The 15,682-nt window shown below is 38.1% G+C and overlaps 1 protein-coding gene across 1 annotated transcript in view; it reads left to right on the top strand.

Moving 5' to 3' along the window:
- Positions 1-15,682, top strand: part of hbp1 (HMG-box transcription factor 1) — a 39,930-nt gene that overhangs the window by 5,001 nt on the left and 19,247 nt on the right. The window contains exons 2-5 of the mRNA XM_062043073.1: positions 520-651; positions 721-892; positions 10,834-10,948; positions 14,249-14,363. Coding sequence (XP_061899057.1) covers positions 579-651; positions 721-892; positions 10,834-10,948; positions 14,249-14,363 — 475 coding nt within the window. The 5' untranslated portion in view covers positions 520-578. The remainder of the gene's footprint in view (positions 1-519; positions 652-720; positions 893-10,833; positions 10,949-14,248; positions 14,364-15,682) is intronic.

Below are 15,682 nucleotides of genomic sequence, written 5' to 3' on the forward strand. Positions count from 1 at the left end.
GCTAATATAGACACTTACATCATGTGTTGTCTTCATTATAACACTTATATAAGACTTTTAAAGTCATTTTGATAGTAGGCTAATGTAGCTAATATAGACACTTACATCATGTGTTGTCTTCATTATAACACTTATATAAGACTTTTAAAGTCATTTTGATAGTAGGCTAATATAGACACTTACATCACGTGTTTCCTTCATTATAACACTTATATAAGACTTTTTAAAGTATTTTTTTAAAGTAGGCTAATACAGACACTTACATTGTCTTCATTATAACACTTGTATAAAGCTTTTACATTTTTGCGGCTCCAGACAGATTTTTTGTGTGTGTGTGTATTTTTGGTCCAATATGGCTCTTACAACATTTTGGGTTGCCGCCCCCTGAGCTGGGGGGTACATTTCAAGTCAATCTGATTTATAGGCACACATTTCGGTGTTTAGTAACAACGCCACCATGTGGTGTAGCACTTCTAAATGAGTCTGTAATTTTGTGTTTTTGTTTTGGACTAAAACCAGCTGACGTGGCAGGCGATGACAATGGAATCTGCGTAACTGCGAGCAGAGAGTAAACCAGTATGGACGAGATGTACGACCCCCTCAAGTGTACCGAAGACCTGCCCTCCTCGCCTGGCTGCCACATGGATTACGGTAGAACACATCACATGCAATGGGGGAACACTCGCACTTGACTCACGTTGCGGTCCGCCGTCTCCGCAGATGACATGCCGGAGCTTCAGGCGGTGGAAGAGGATCAGAGGTCTCCGGGGTTGTTGCTCCAGGTCGGAGCCGGAGTGTCCCACCAGGAGACCAACACCAACTGGCTTGCTGAGCTGGCAAACATTGCCACCAGTCCTCAGAGCCCACTGCTGAAAGACGCACCACATAAGAGGTTCATGTTCTGCATTTTAGACACACTCGCAATATTAGGTATGACACCAAATACAAGAGCTTATGCACTATAGACTAGAGATGTCCGATATTGTCCAACTCTTAATTACCGATTCCGATATCAACCGATACCGATTTATATAGTCATGGAATTAACACATTATTATGCCTAATTTTGTTGTGATGCCCCGCTGGATGCATTAAACAATGTAACAAGGTTTTCCAAAATAAATCAACTCAAGTTATGGGAAAAAGGGGGAGATGACTAAGGGAGATGACGGCAACAGACACCAGGGGCCATAGTGTTCAATTATTTATTTTATATATATATATATATATATATATATATATATATATATACCGGTATATATATATATATATATTATATATATATATATATATATATATATATACCGGTATATATATATATATATTATATATATATATATATATATATATATATATATATATATATATATATATATATATATATATATATATATATATATATATATATATATATATAGTTAAAATTAGGGATGTCTGATAATGGCTTTTTGCCGATATTCCGATATTTTCCAACTCTTTAATTACCGATACCGATATCAACCGATACTGATATATACAGTCGTGGAATTAACACATTATTATGCCTAATTTTGTTGTGATGTCCCGCTGGATGCATTAAACAATGTAACAAGGTTTTCCAAAATAAATCAACTCAAGTTATGGAAAAAAGGGGGAGATGACTTAGGGAGATGACGGCAACAGACACCAGGGGCCATAGTGTTCAATTATTTATTATATATATAGTTAAAATTAGGGATGTCCGATAATGGCTTTTTGCCGATATCCGATATTCCGATATTGTCCAACTCTTTGATCACCGATACCGATATCAACCGATACCGATATCAACCGATACCGATATCAACCGATACCGATAAATACAGTCATGGAATTAACACATTATTATGCCTAATTTTGTTGTGATGCCCCGCTGGATGCATTAAACAATGTAACAAAGTTTTCCAAAATAAATCAACTCAAGTTATGGGAAAAAGGGGGAGATGACTAAGGGAGATGACGGCAACAGACACCAGGGGAAATAGTGTTCAATTATTTATTATATATATAGTTAAAATTAGGGATGTCCGATAATGGCTTTTTGCCGATATTCCAATATTGTCCAACTCTTAATTACAGATACCGATATCAACCGATACTGATATATACAGTCGTGGAATTAACACATTATTATGCCTAATTTTGTTGTGATGCCCCGCTGGATGCATTAAACAATGTAACAAGGTTTTCCAAAATAAATCAACTCAAGTTATGGGAAAAAGGGGGAGATGACTAAGGGAGATGACGGCAACAGACACCAGGGGGAGAAGTGTTCAATTATTTATTATATATATAGTTAAAATTAGGGATGTCCGATAATGGCTTTTTGCCGATATCCGATATTCCGATATTGTCCAACTCTTTAATTACAGATACCGATATCAACCGATACTGATATATACAGTCGTGGAATTAACACATTATTATGTCTAATTTTGTTGTGATGCCCCGCTGGATGCATTAAACAATGTAACAAGGTTTTCCAAAATAAATCAACTCAAGTTATGGAAAAAAGGGGGAGATGACAAAGGGAGATGACGGCAACAGACACCAGGAGCCATAGTGTTCAATTATTTATTATATATATAGTTAAAATTAGGGATGTCCGATAATGGCTTTTTGCTGATATCCGATATTCCGATATTGTCCAACTCTTTGATCACCGATACCGATATCAACCGATACCGATATCAACCGATACCGATAAATACAGTCATGGAATTAACACATTATTATGCCTAATTTTGTTGTGATGCCCCGCTGGATGCATTAAACAATGTAACGAGGTTTTCCAAAATAAATCAACTCAAGTTATGGAAAAAAGGGGGAGATGACTAAGGGAGATGACGGCAACAGACACCAGGGGCCATAGTGTTCAATTATTTATTATATATATAGTTAAAATTAGTGATGTCCAATAATGGCTTTTTGCCGATATTCCGATATTGTCCAACTCTTAATTACGGATACCGATATCAACCAATACCGATATCAACCGATACTGATATATACAGTCGTGGAATTAACACATTATTATGCCTAATTTTGTTGTGATGTCCCGCTGGATGCATTAAACAATGTAACAAGGTTTTCCAAAATAAATCAACTCAAGTTATGGAAAAAAGGCGGAGATGACTAAGGGAGATGACGGCAACAGACACCAGGGGCCATAGTGTTCAATTATTTATTATATATATAGTTAAAATTAGGGATGTCCGATAATGGCTTTTTGCCGATATCCGATATTCCGATATTTTCCAACTCTTTAATTACCGATACCGATATCAACCGATACCGATATCAACCGATACTGATATATACAGTCGTGGAATTAACACATTATTATGCCTAATTTTGTTGTGATGCCCCGCTGGATGCATTAAACAATGTAACAAGGTTTTCCAAAATAAATCAACTCAAGTTATGGAAAAAAGGGGGAGATGACTAAGGGAGATGACGGCAACAGACACCAGGGGCCATAGTGTTCAATTATTTATTATATATATAGTTAAAATTAGGGTTGTCCGATAATGGCTTTTTGCCGATATCCGATATTCCGATATTGTCCAACTCTTTAATTACAGATACCGATATCAACCGATACCGATATATACAGTCGTGGAATTAACACATTATTATGCCTAATTTTGTTGTGATGCCCCACTGGATGCATTAAACAATGTAACAAGGTTTTCCAAAATAAATCAACTGAAGTTATGGGAAAAAGGGGGAGATGACTAAGGGAGATGACGGCAACAGACACCAGGGGGCATAGTGTTCAATTATTTATTATATATATAGTTAAAATTAGGGATGTCCGATAATGGCTTTTTGCCGGTATCCGATATTCCGATATTGTCCAACTCTTTAATTACCGATACCGATATCAACCGATACCGATATCAACCGATACTGATATACACAGTCGTGGAAATAACACATTATTATGCCTAATTTTGTTGTGATGCCCCGCTGGATGCATTAAACAATGTAACAAGGTTTTCCAAAATAAATCAACTCAAGTTATGGAAAAAAGGGGGAGATGACTAAGGGAGATGACGGCAACAGACACCAGGGGGAGAAGTGTTCAATTATTTATTATATATATAGTTAACATTAGGGATGTCCGATAATGGCTTTTTGCCGATATCCGATATTCCGATATTTTCCAACTCTTTATTTACCGATTCCGATATCAACCGATACTGATATTCACAATCGTGGAATTAACACATTATTATGCCTAATTTTGTTGTGATGTCTCGCTGGATGCATTAAACAATGTAACAAGGTTTTCCAAAATAAATCAACTCAAGTTATGGAAAAAAGGGGGAGATGACTAAGGGAGATGACGGCAACAGACACCAGGGGGAATAGTGTTCAATTATTTATTATATATATAGTTAAAATTAGGGATGTCCGATAATGGCTTTTTGCCGGTATCCGATATTCCGATATTGTCCAACTCTTTAATTACCGATACCGATATCAACCGATACCGATATCAACCGATACTGATATACACAGTCGTGGAAATAACACATTATTATGCCTAATTTTGTTGTGATGCCCCGCAGGATGCATTAAACAATGTAACAAGGTTTTCCAAAATAAATCAACTCAAGTTATGGAAAAAAGGGGGGGATGACTAAGGGAGATGACGGCAACAGACACCAGGGGCCATAGTGTTCAATTATTTATTATATATATAGTTAAAATTAGGGATGTCCGATAATGGCTTATTGCCGATATTGTCCAACTCTTTAATTACGATACCGATATCAACCGATACTGATACATACAGTTGTGGAATTAACACATTATTATGCCTAATTTTGTTGTGATGCCCCGCTGGATGCATTAAACAATGTAACAAGGTTTTCCAAAATAAATCAGGTGTATCCAGAAATGTACTCCTTGAGTTTGTAAACAACAACAAAAAAGACCCCAAAAAATATTTTGCAATAATCAATTTAGTATCATTTATATACTGATAGATTACTAGGTATAGATAGTATCGACATCTGGATCGATCACCATACTTGCCAACCTTGAGACCTCCGAATTCGGGTGATGGGGGGGAGGAGGGGCGGGGGCTGGGTTGAGGGGGTGCGGGGTTTGGTGGTAGCAGGGTATATTGTAGCGTCCCGGAAGAGTTAGTGCTGCAAGGGGTTCTGGGTATTTGTTCTGTTGTGTTTATGTTGTGTTACGGTGCGGGTGTTCTCCCGAAACGTGTTTGTCATTCTTGTTTGGTGTGGGCTCACAGTGTGGCGCATATTTGTAACAGTGTTAAAGTTGTTTATGCGGCCACCCTCAGTGTGACCTGTATGGCTGTTGACCAAGTATGCCTTGCATTCACTTGTGTGTGTGAAAAGCCGTAGATATTATGTGACTGGGCTGGCACGCAAAGTAAGTGCCTTTAAGGCACGCCCCCAATATTGTTGTCTGGGTGGAAATCGGGAGAGATTCGGGAGAATGGTTGCCCCGGGAGATTTTCAGGAGGGGCACTGAAATTCGGGAGTCTCCCGGGTAAATCGGGAGGGTTGGCAAGTATGACTGGGAGACGCAACTGCTCTGTACTTCTTCCTACATCCGTGTACCACTAAAAAGTCATAAATTTTACTTTTTGAAACTAAAACCGATAATTTAGGGACGGCGTGGCGAAGTTGGTAGGGTGGCTGTGTCAGCAATCGGAGTGTTGCTGGTTACTGGGGTTCAATTCCCACCTTCTACCTTCCTAGTCACGTCCGTTGTGTCCTTGGGCAAGACACTTCACCCTTTGCCTCTGATGGCTGCTGGTAGCGCCTTGCATGGCAGCTCCCGCCATCAGTGTGTGAATGTGTGTGTGAATGGGTAAATGTGGAAATATTGTCAAAGCGCTTTGAGTACCTTGAAGGTAGAAAAGCGCTATACAAGTACAACCCATTTATCATTATCATTTATAATTTCCGATATTACATTTTAAAGCATTTATCGCCCAATAATATCGGTAGTCCGATATTATCGGACATCTCTACTATAAACAATTGTTTATTCAACATCCAGTCTTAATATACTAGATCACTGTTGGCGTTAACGCGCTTTTTGTGTCTTTTTACGCATTGAAATCAGAAAGGACGCCCATTTCCAGAAGTCCGTGCGCGCGTCCCCGGAATGCAGATTATTATTATAACAGCTTGTTTAGAGGACGTATGAAAAAAGGCAAGATTATTTTATAATTATCTCCGCCATGCCTCTAGGGTTTGATTTTACATTTTCGCGGCCTTTGCAGATCCCAAATACACAAAAAACAGGCACCAAAAGGTAAGAAAAGTTGGGTTTTTCATAGTAGGGCCCCTTTAATACCACTTGGTATTTCATCAGTTGGAACACAAATACAACTAGATGAGGCAATTCCTGAAGGAATTGTGTGTGAATGCTCCAATGCTGAAGTTGAACTGAAATCCTGGATTTTTTTTGTTTTAGAACTGTTGAAGTATAGCACACAATTCCCGAACAGGCTGAATATTTTGAAGTTGGAACAGTTTGAATCGGATGAAAAATGTGGGAGTTGTGGAACTTTGAAGAATGTCCCATTGATCTCAATGGGAATTTCCCAAAAATGGAGAATTTCGGAATGAAATTACATTTTTTTGAAAATGGTTAAAAACTTGAATGGCCTGAATGAGTTAAAATTAGAGATGTCCGATAATATCGGTCTGCCGATATTGTCGGCCGATAAATGCGTTAAAATGTAATATCGGAAATTATCGGTATCGTTTTTTTTATTATCAGTATCGTTTTTTTTTTGTGTTTTTTTTGTTGTTTTTTTAAAATCCACATAAAAAACACAAGATACACTTACAATTAGTGCACCAACCCCAAAAACCTCCCTCCCCCATTCACACTCATTCACACAAAAGGGTTGTTTCTTTCTGTTATTAATATTCTGGTTCCTACATTATATATCAACATATAGCAATACAGTCTGCAAGGGATACAGTCCGTAAGCACACATGATTGTGCGTGCTGCTGCTCCACTAATAGTACTAACCTTTAACAGTTAATTTTACAAATTTTCATTAATTACTAGTTTCTATGTAACTGTTTTTATATTGTTTTACTTTCTTTTTTATTCAAGGAAATGTTTTTAATTTATTTATCTTATTTTATTTGATTCATTTTTTTAAAAAGTACCTTATCTTCACCATACCTGGTTGTCCAAATTAGGCATAATAATGTGTTAATTCCACGACTGTATATATCGGTTGATATCGGTATCGGTTGATATCTGTATCGGTAATTAAAGAGTTGGACAATATCGGCATATCGGATATCGGCAAAAAGCCATTATCGGACATCCCTAGTTAAAATGGTTGGTGTTGGAATTTTTCAAATCGGTCGAGAAATGTTGTAGTAGTAACATGTAAATGGTATTAAGGAATTCTTGGAATTTCGGGAAAACCGGGGATTTTTCCAGTTAAAAAAAAAAAAAGTTTTTAGTCCTGATTAAGATTAAGATTAAAGAATAAAGTACCAATGATTGTCACACGAGGAATGTTTGGACGGTAGAACGGTTGAAGTGGGTTGAAAAATGTGGGAGGAGTAATCGCCAGAAAAAAGGGTGGAAATAGGGCTTTGGAAAAGCAGGAATTCTGGAAAATCCTGGAATATTTTTAAACCTGGAAAAAGGGAAGTTTAAATTTCCATAATGGTGGAATATGTTGACGGTGGAATGGTTTGAATAGGTTGAAAATTGAAGAAATGGTGGCAGTTTGAAAAATGGCAATTCATTTTGAATGGGAAAAATGTCCCGGAAAACCTGGAATTCTGGGAAATCTGGGAATATTTGGAATTTGTCAAGGGAAAGCCCGCAATTCCCGAATAGGCTGAACATTTTGAAGTTGGAACGGTTTGAATCGGATGAACAATGTGGAAGGTAGAGCGCGCCAAAATATGGAGAAGAAGAAGTTGAAGAAGTTTAATAAATACCGTATTTTTCGGAGTATAAGTCGCTCCGGAGTATAAGCCGCACCGGCCAAAAATGCATAATAAAGAAGGGAAAAAAACATATATAAGTCGCACTGGAGTATAAGTCGCATATTTTGGGGAAATGTATTTGATAAAACCCAACACCAAGAATAGACATTTGAAAGGCAATTTAAAATAAATAAAGAATAGTGAACAACAGGCTGAATAAGTGTACGTTATATGAGGCATAAATAACCAACTGAGAACGTGCCTGGTATGTTAACGTAACATATTATGGTAAGAGTCATTCAAATAACTATAACATATAGAACATGCTTTACGTTTACCAAACAATCTGTCACTCCTAATCGCTAAATCCCATGAAATCTTATACGTCTAGTCTCTTACGTCAGGGGTGTCCAAACATTTTCCACTGAGGGCCGCATTCTGAAAAATCAAAGCAAGCGGGGGCCATTTTGATATTTTTTATTTTAAAAACCAATACAATATATGTATAACAAATATACATTCAGGCCTCCACTCAGGCTTGATCCCGGGGACCCCAAAGGGTTTTGGTCAAAAAAATATAAAATATGTGTCATTATTCAGTATTATTATTTGTATTATTATTCAAGTTTTAAATCTCTAGATCAGGGGTCACCAACCTTTTTGGAACCAAGAGCTACTTCTTGGGTACTGATTAATGCGAAGGGCTACCAGTTTGATACACACTTAAATAAATTGCCAGAAATAGCCAATTTGCTCAATTTACCTTTAACTCTATGTTATTATTAATAATCAATGATATTTACACTTAATTGAACGGTTTAAAAGAGGAGAAAACACGAAACAAAATGACAATTACATTTTGAAACATAGTTTATCTTCAATTTCGACTCTTTAAAATTCAAAATCCAACCGAAAAAAAGAAGAGAAAAACTAGCTAATTCGAATCTTTTTGAAAAAATTAAAAAAATAATTTATGGAACATCATTAGTAATTTTTCCTGATTAAGATTAATTTTAGAATTTTGATGACATGTTTTAAATAGGTTAAAATCCAATCTGCACTTTGTTAGAATATATAACAAATTGGACCAAGCTATATTTCTAACAAAGACAAATCATTATTTCTTCTAGATTTTCCAGAACAAAAATTTTAAAAGAAATTCAAAAGACTTTGAAATAAGATTTAAATTTGATTCTACAGATTTGCCAGAATAATTTTTTTGAATTTTAAACATGATAAGTTTGAAGAAATATTTCACAAATATTCTTTGTCGAAAAAACAGAAGCTAAAATGAGGAATTAAATTAAAATGTATTTATTATTCTTTACAATAAAAAAAATAAATTTACTTGAACATTGATTTAAATTGTCAGGAAATAAGAGGAAGGAATTTAAAAGGTAAAAAGGTATATATGTTTAAAATTCCTAAAATCATTTTTAAGGTTGTATTTTTTCTCTAAAATTGTCTTTCTTAAAGTTATAAGAAGCAAAGTAAAAAAAATAATGAATTTATTTAAACAAGTGAAGACCAAGTCTTTAAAATATTTTCTTGGATTTTCAAATTCTATTTGAGTTTTGTCTCTCTTAGAATTAAAAATGTCGGGCAAAGCGAGACCAGCTTGCTAGTAAATAAATACAATTTAAAAAATAGAGGCAGCTCACTGGTAAGTGCTGCTATTTGAGCTATTTTTAGAACAGGCCAGCGGGCTACTCATCTGGTCCTTACGGGCTACCTGGTGCCCGCGGGCACCGCGTTGGTGACCCCTGCTCTAGATCAACATTAGGTCTATCTGTCAATATAACGGTTTTAAAGATTTAAGTTGTATGCTCTTGTTGTCAAAGAAAACCCTGTTTTTTTATGGAAAAAATACAAAATATACAATATTTTCACACAATGTAATTTTTAAGTGGAATATTTCAGATTATATAATAATTGGAGCCTTAAAAAGGTCAATAACTCATAACAACATTGATTTTAATTCATTATTATTTTTTCCGCAATGACACTTAAAAACAAATCACACTCAAATTATTGGGGATCCAAATAATTATAGTGTTAAAAAATAAATTCAATTTTTTTTTTTTTTACTGTTTACTTTTAACACAATAATCTCGAGATCAACTTCAGATCTATCCGTCAATTATACGTTTTATTGTTGTTTATGTTTTTCGTTTGTTCGTTTTAGGCCCTTTAAAAAAAACAGCTCCGTTTTTTATATGGCAAACACAAAATATGCAACATTTTCCCCAAAAATATATCAGATGTGACGTAATTGGAGCCTTGAATAGGTCAATAATTCATAATGACATTGATTTTGATTCATTACTATTTTTTAAAGAAAGAAACAGCCTGCATGGCAGCTTTGTGTTATTACAGTAAACATTGCGACATTTTCTTGTTACATTTCACCTGTTTGCTCTTTTATACCACTTATCATATTTTGAATTTTTTTCAATCGTATTTTTTAAAATGTGCCGTGGGGCCGTTAAAAAATGACCTGCTGGCCACAAATGGCCCCCCGGGCCGCACTTTGGACACCCCTGCCTTACGTGAATGAGATAAATAATATTATTTGATATTTTACGCTAATGTGTTAATAATTTCACACATAAGTCGCTCCTGAGTATAAGACGCACCTGCGACTTATAGTCCGAAAAATACGGTAATTGTTCCTGGATTTGCAGTTCTTCAAAAGTGCAAACTCGAAATACATGGTTGCAGACAGTGTATCCCACTGGACAATAGCAGGATTATTATTATTTTTTGTTCACATCGTACTGGATGGTCACATGACATACCCTACAAATGTGAACGGGGGTAATCATTTCAATCGTTTTCCTTTGTGTCTCATTCCAGATCATCTCCAGTCCACATTTTTGGCAACAGTTTACATTCCTACGCCCGTCCTCCTCTCGCCAGCAGCGCGCCAATCCCCTCTAGAGGTCACCTCAGGGAGCGCAGGCGTGTCAGGGTAACTTTCCATCCAATCAATGGGATTCAGTTTTTTTCACAGAGGGAGGAATGATGCACATTTAGATGTACAGTCGCGATCAAAAGTGTACATACACGTGTAAAGAACATCATGTCATGGCTGTCTTGAGTTGCCAATCATTTCTACAACTATTATTTTTTTTGTGATAGAGTGATTGGAGCACATACTTGTTGGTCACAAAAAAACATTCATGAAGTTTGCTTCTTTTATGAATTTATTATGAGTCTACTGAAAATGTGACCCAATCTGCTGGGTCAAAAGTATACATAATAAGGCGCTTTTGGTAGCCATCCACAAGCTTCTGGTTGAAATTTTTTATTTTTATTTTTATTTATTTATTTATTTTAATAAACCTTTATTTATAAATTGCAACATTTACAAACAGCTGAGAAACGATAATCAAAATAAGTATGGTGCCAGTATGCTGTTTTTTTTCAACAAAATACTGGATAGGATAGAAATGTAGTTTGTCTCTTTTATCCGATTATTAATCGATTAATCGAAGTAATAATCGACAGATTAATCGATTATAAAATTAGCTGAACTGCACCAATTTTGCCAAGAGGAGTGGTCAAAAATTCAACCAGAAGCTTGTGGATGGCTACCAAAAGCACCTTATTGCAGAGAAAACCCAACACATTTAGCTGACATGGACTTGTTTCTTCAGCATTGTCCACACGTTTAAGTCAGGACTTTGCAAAGGCCGTTCTAAAACCTTCATTCTAGCCTGATTTAGCCATTCCTTTACCACAGAACTTTCCTCCAGAAGGTCTTATCTGTGTCCATGTGATGTCAGATGAAGCAAAAATGGAGCTGTTTGGCCACAATACCTAGCAATATGTTTGGAGGAGAAAAGGTGAGGCCTTTAATCCCAGGAACAACATGCCTACCGTCAAGCCTGGTGTTGGTAGTATTATGCTCTGGGCTATGGAACTGGTGCTTTACAGAGAGTAAACGGGACAATGAAAAAGGAGGATTACCTCCAAATTCTTCAGGACAACCTAAAATCATCAGCCCGGGAGGTTGGGTCTTGGGCGCAGTTGGGTGTTCCAACAGGACATTAACCCCAAACACATGTCAAAAGTGGTAAAGGAATGGCAAAATCCGGCTATAATTAAGGTTTTAGAATGGCCTTCCCAAAGTCCTGACTTAAACGTGTGGACAATGCTGAAGAAACAAGTCCATGTCAGAAAACCAACAAATTTAGCTGAACTGCACCAATTTTGCCAAGAGGAATGGTCAAAAATTCAACCAGAAGCTTGTGGATGGCTACCAAAAGTGCCTTATTGCAGAGAAAACCAACAAATTTAGCTGACGTGGACTTGTTTCTTCAGCATTGTCCACACGTTTAAGTCAGGACTTTGGGAAGGCCGTTCTAAAACCTTCATTCTAGCCTGATTTAGCCATTCCTTTACCACAGAACTTTCCTCCAGAAGGTCTTATCTGTGCCCATTTGATGTCAGATGAAACGAAAATGGAGCTGTTTGGCCACAATACCCAGCAATACGTTTGGAGGAGAAAAGGTGAGGCCTTTAATCCCAGGAACACCATTCCTACCGTCAAGCATGGTGGTGGTAGTATTATGCTCTGGGCCTGTTTTGCTGCCAATGGAACTGGTGCTTTACAGAGAGTAAACGGGACGATGAAAAAGGAGGATTACCTCCAAATTTTTCAGGACAACCCGGAGGTTGGGTCTTGGGTGCAGTTGGGTGTTCCAACAGGACATTAACCCCAAACACATGTCAAAAGTGGTAAAGGAATGGCTAAATCCGGCTATAATTAAGGTTTTAGAATGGCCTTCCCAAAGTCCTGACTTAAACATGTGGACAATGCTGAAGAAACAAGTCCATGTCAGAAAACCAACAAATTTAGCTGAACTGCACCAATTTTGCCAAGAGGAGTGCTCCAAAATTCAACCAGAAGCTTGTGGATGGCTACCAAAAGCGCCTTATTGCAGAGAAAACCAACAAATTTAGCTGACATGGACTTGTTTCTTCAGCATTGTCCACACGTTTAAGTCAGGACTTTGGAAAGGCCATTCTAAAACCTTCATTCTAGCCTGATTTAGCCATTCCTTTACCACAGAACTTTCCTCCAGAAGGTCTTATCTGTGTCCATGTGATGTCAGATGAAGCAAAAATGGAGCTGTTTGGCCACAATACCTAGCAATATGTTTGGAGGAGAAAAGGTGAGGCCTTTAATCCCAGGAACAACATGCCTACCGTCAAGCATGGTGTTGGTAGTATTATGCTCTGGGCTATGGAACTGGTGCTTTACAGAGAGTAAACGGGACAATGAAAAAGGAGGATTACCTCCAAATTCTTCAGGACAACCTAAAATCATCAGCCCGGGAGGTTGGGTCTTGGGCGCAGTTGGGTGTTCCAACCGGACATTAACCCCAAACACATGTCAAAAGTGGTAAAGGAATGGCAAAATCCGGCTATAATGAAGGTTTTAGAATGGCCTTCCCAAAGTCCTGACTTAAATATGTGGACAATGCTGAAGAAACAAGTCCATGTCAGAAAACCAACAAATGTAGCTGAACTGCACCAATTTTGCCAAGAGGAGTGGTCAAAAATTCAACCAGAAGCTTGTGGATGGCTACCAAAAGTGCCTTATTGCAGAGAAAACCAACAAATTTAGCTGACATGGACTTGTTTCTTCAGCATTGTCTACACGTTTAAGTCAGGACTTTGGGAAGGCCATTCTAGCCTGATTTAGCCATTCCTTTACCACTTTTGACTTTTGTGTTTGGGGTCATTGTCCTGTTGGAACACCCAACTGCGCCCAAGGTTAGGTTGTCCCGAAGAATTTGGAGGTAATCCTCCTTTTTCATCGTCCCATTTACTCTCTGTAAAGCACCAGTTCCATTGGCAGCAAAACAGGCCCAGAGCATAATACTACCACCACCATGCTTGACGGTAGGCATAGTGTTCCTGGGATGACCTTTTCTCCTCCAAACATATTGCTGGGTATTGTGGCCAAACAGCTCCATTTTCGTTTCATCTGACCACAGAACTTTCCTCCAGAAGGTCTTATCTTTGTCCGTGTGATGTCACAAAAAATAAGGGTTGTAGAAATTGTTGTAAACTCTTATGTTCTTTACAAGTGTATGTAAACTTTTGATCGCGACCGTAGGTCAGAATAAGCACTTGGACTGTATAATGAAGGAGGAAACAGCCTTTTGTGTTGATGCATGACACCTAAGTTGTATAATTAGCACGGGCCAATCATTGAAACAGCAAGTAAGTAATCGTCATTTTCACTACGTACCGACAGGCCAGCAGTGAATCCGAGTCTGGAGTTTTCTCCATGTCCTCATCCTTCTCTGACGATGAAGACATGGCCTGGTCTCGCTCATGGCCCTCCACAGCCTGGCACTGCTTCCTCAAAGGTTGGTATGAGGACGTCCTTGAGTCCGTAACCCTCTTCCCCCCAACACACACATTCATGGCCCTAAACCAGGGGTCGGCAACCTTTACCACTCAAAGAGCCATTTTGGCAAGTTTCACAAATTAAAGAAAATAATGGGAGCCACAAAAAAAAAAATTAAATTTAAAATGAAAAACACCGCATACAAAGCTTAAATTACTTTGTGCTATGTTAACCAGGGGTCTCAGACACACGCACCGGCACACACTTTAATATGGAAATTTGATGTTAGCGCAGCCCGCGAGTTTTGAAAGCGTCATACCTGCCAACACTCTCATTATTTCCGGGAGACTACCTAGTACCAGGGCGTGATGGCACTGCTTTTAGCGCCCTCTACAGTCTGCCCAAACAGTATACCTGCTGGACCACATGTAGATTGCAGTTTTAGCTTGCTCACATAAGTGACAGCAAGGCGTACTACCTCAGCAGCCACACATCTTACACTGACGGTACCAATACCCAGAATCCCATGCAGCCCTAACTCTTCCGCTCAACCAACGCACGGGGGGGGTTGATGTGTGGGGGGATTTGGTGGTAGCGGGGGTGTATAATGTAGAACGGAAGAGTTAGGGCTGCATGGGATTCTGGGTATTGGTTGTGTTGTGTTTATGTTGTGTTACGGTGGGATGTTCTCCAGAAATGTGTTTTTCATTCTTTTTTGGTGTGGGTTCACAGTGTGGCGCATATTTGTAACGTAACAATGTTAAAGTTGTTTGATACGGCTACCGTCAGTGTAAGCTGTGTGGCTGATGAGTAAGTATGCTTTGCTGTCTCCTACGTGTGCAAGTAAAAGTAACATACAACATGTGGCCGGGCTGGCATGCTGTTTGTAAATGCTATAGAGGACAATTACTACAGTGCAATTAGGGCACTCCCTTATTCAGCAATTAGAGTGTAAATAGGATTATACTTTCCCTGGGAGTTGTCTATGAGAGACACTGAGATCCATAAGTCTCCTGGGGAAATCGGGGGGGTCGGCAAGTATGTAGCTGAGCCGCATCAGAGTGGTCAAAGAGCCGCATGCGGCTCCGGAGCCGCGGGTTGCCGACCCCTGCCCTAAACAAACAAAAAAAAAAGCAGTCTCCTTTGATGCAAAATGTACTATGATGTTCTGTTGAAGCCCTTTGCGTTGTAAAAAAAAAAAAAAAAAAAAAAAAGGCAGGCAGGCTTCGCTACACATCTTAAAGCACCATTTAGCTAAGGATGTGGGAGCCGTGAGTTTATGTTGTCGTCGTCTTATGTAAATAGGCTAACCTAGCTCTTTAGTGCCGCCCTAGTGGC

The sequence above is a fragment of the Entelurus aequoreus genome, linkage group LG03 (genome assembly GCF_033978785.1).
Source record: "Entelurus aequoreus isolate RoL-2023_Sb linkage group LG03, RoL_Eaeq_v1.1, whole genome shotgun sequence".
In the NCBI taxonomy this organism is placed as follows: domain Eukaryota; kingdom Metazoa; phylum Chordata; class Actinopteri; order Syngnathiformes; family Syngnathidae; genus Entelurus; species Entelurus aequoreus.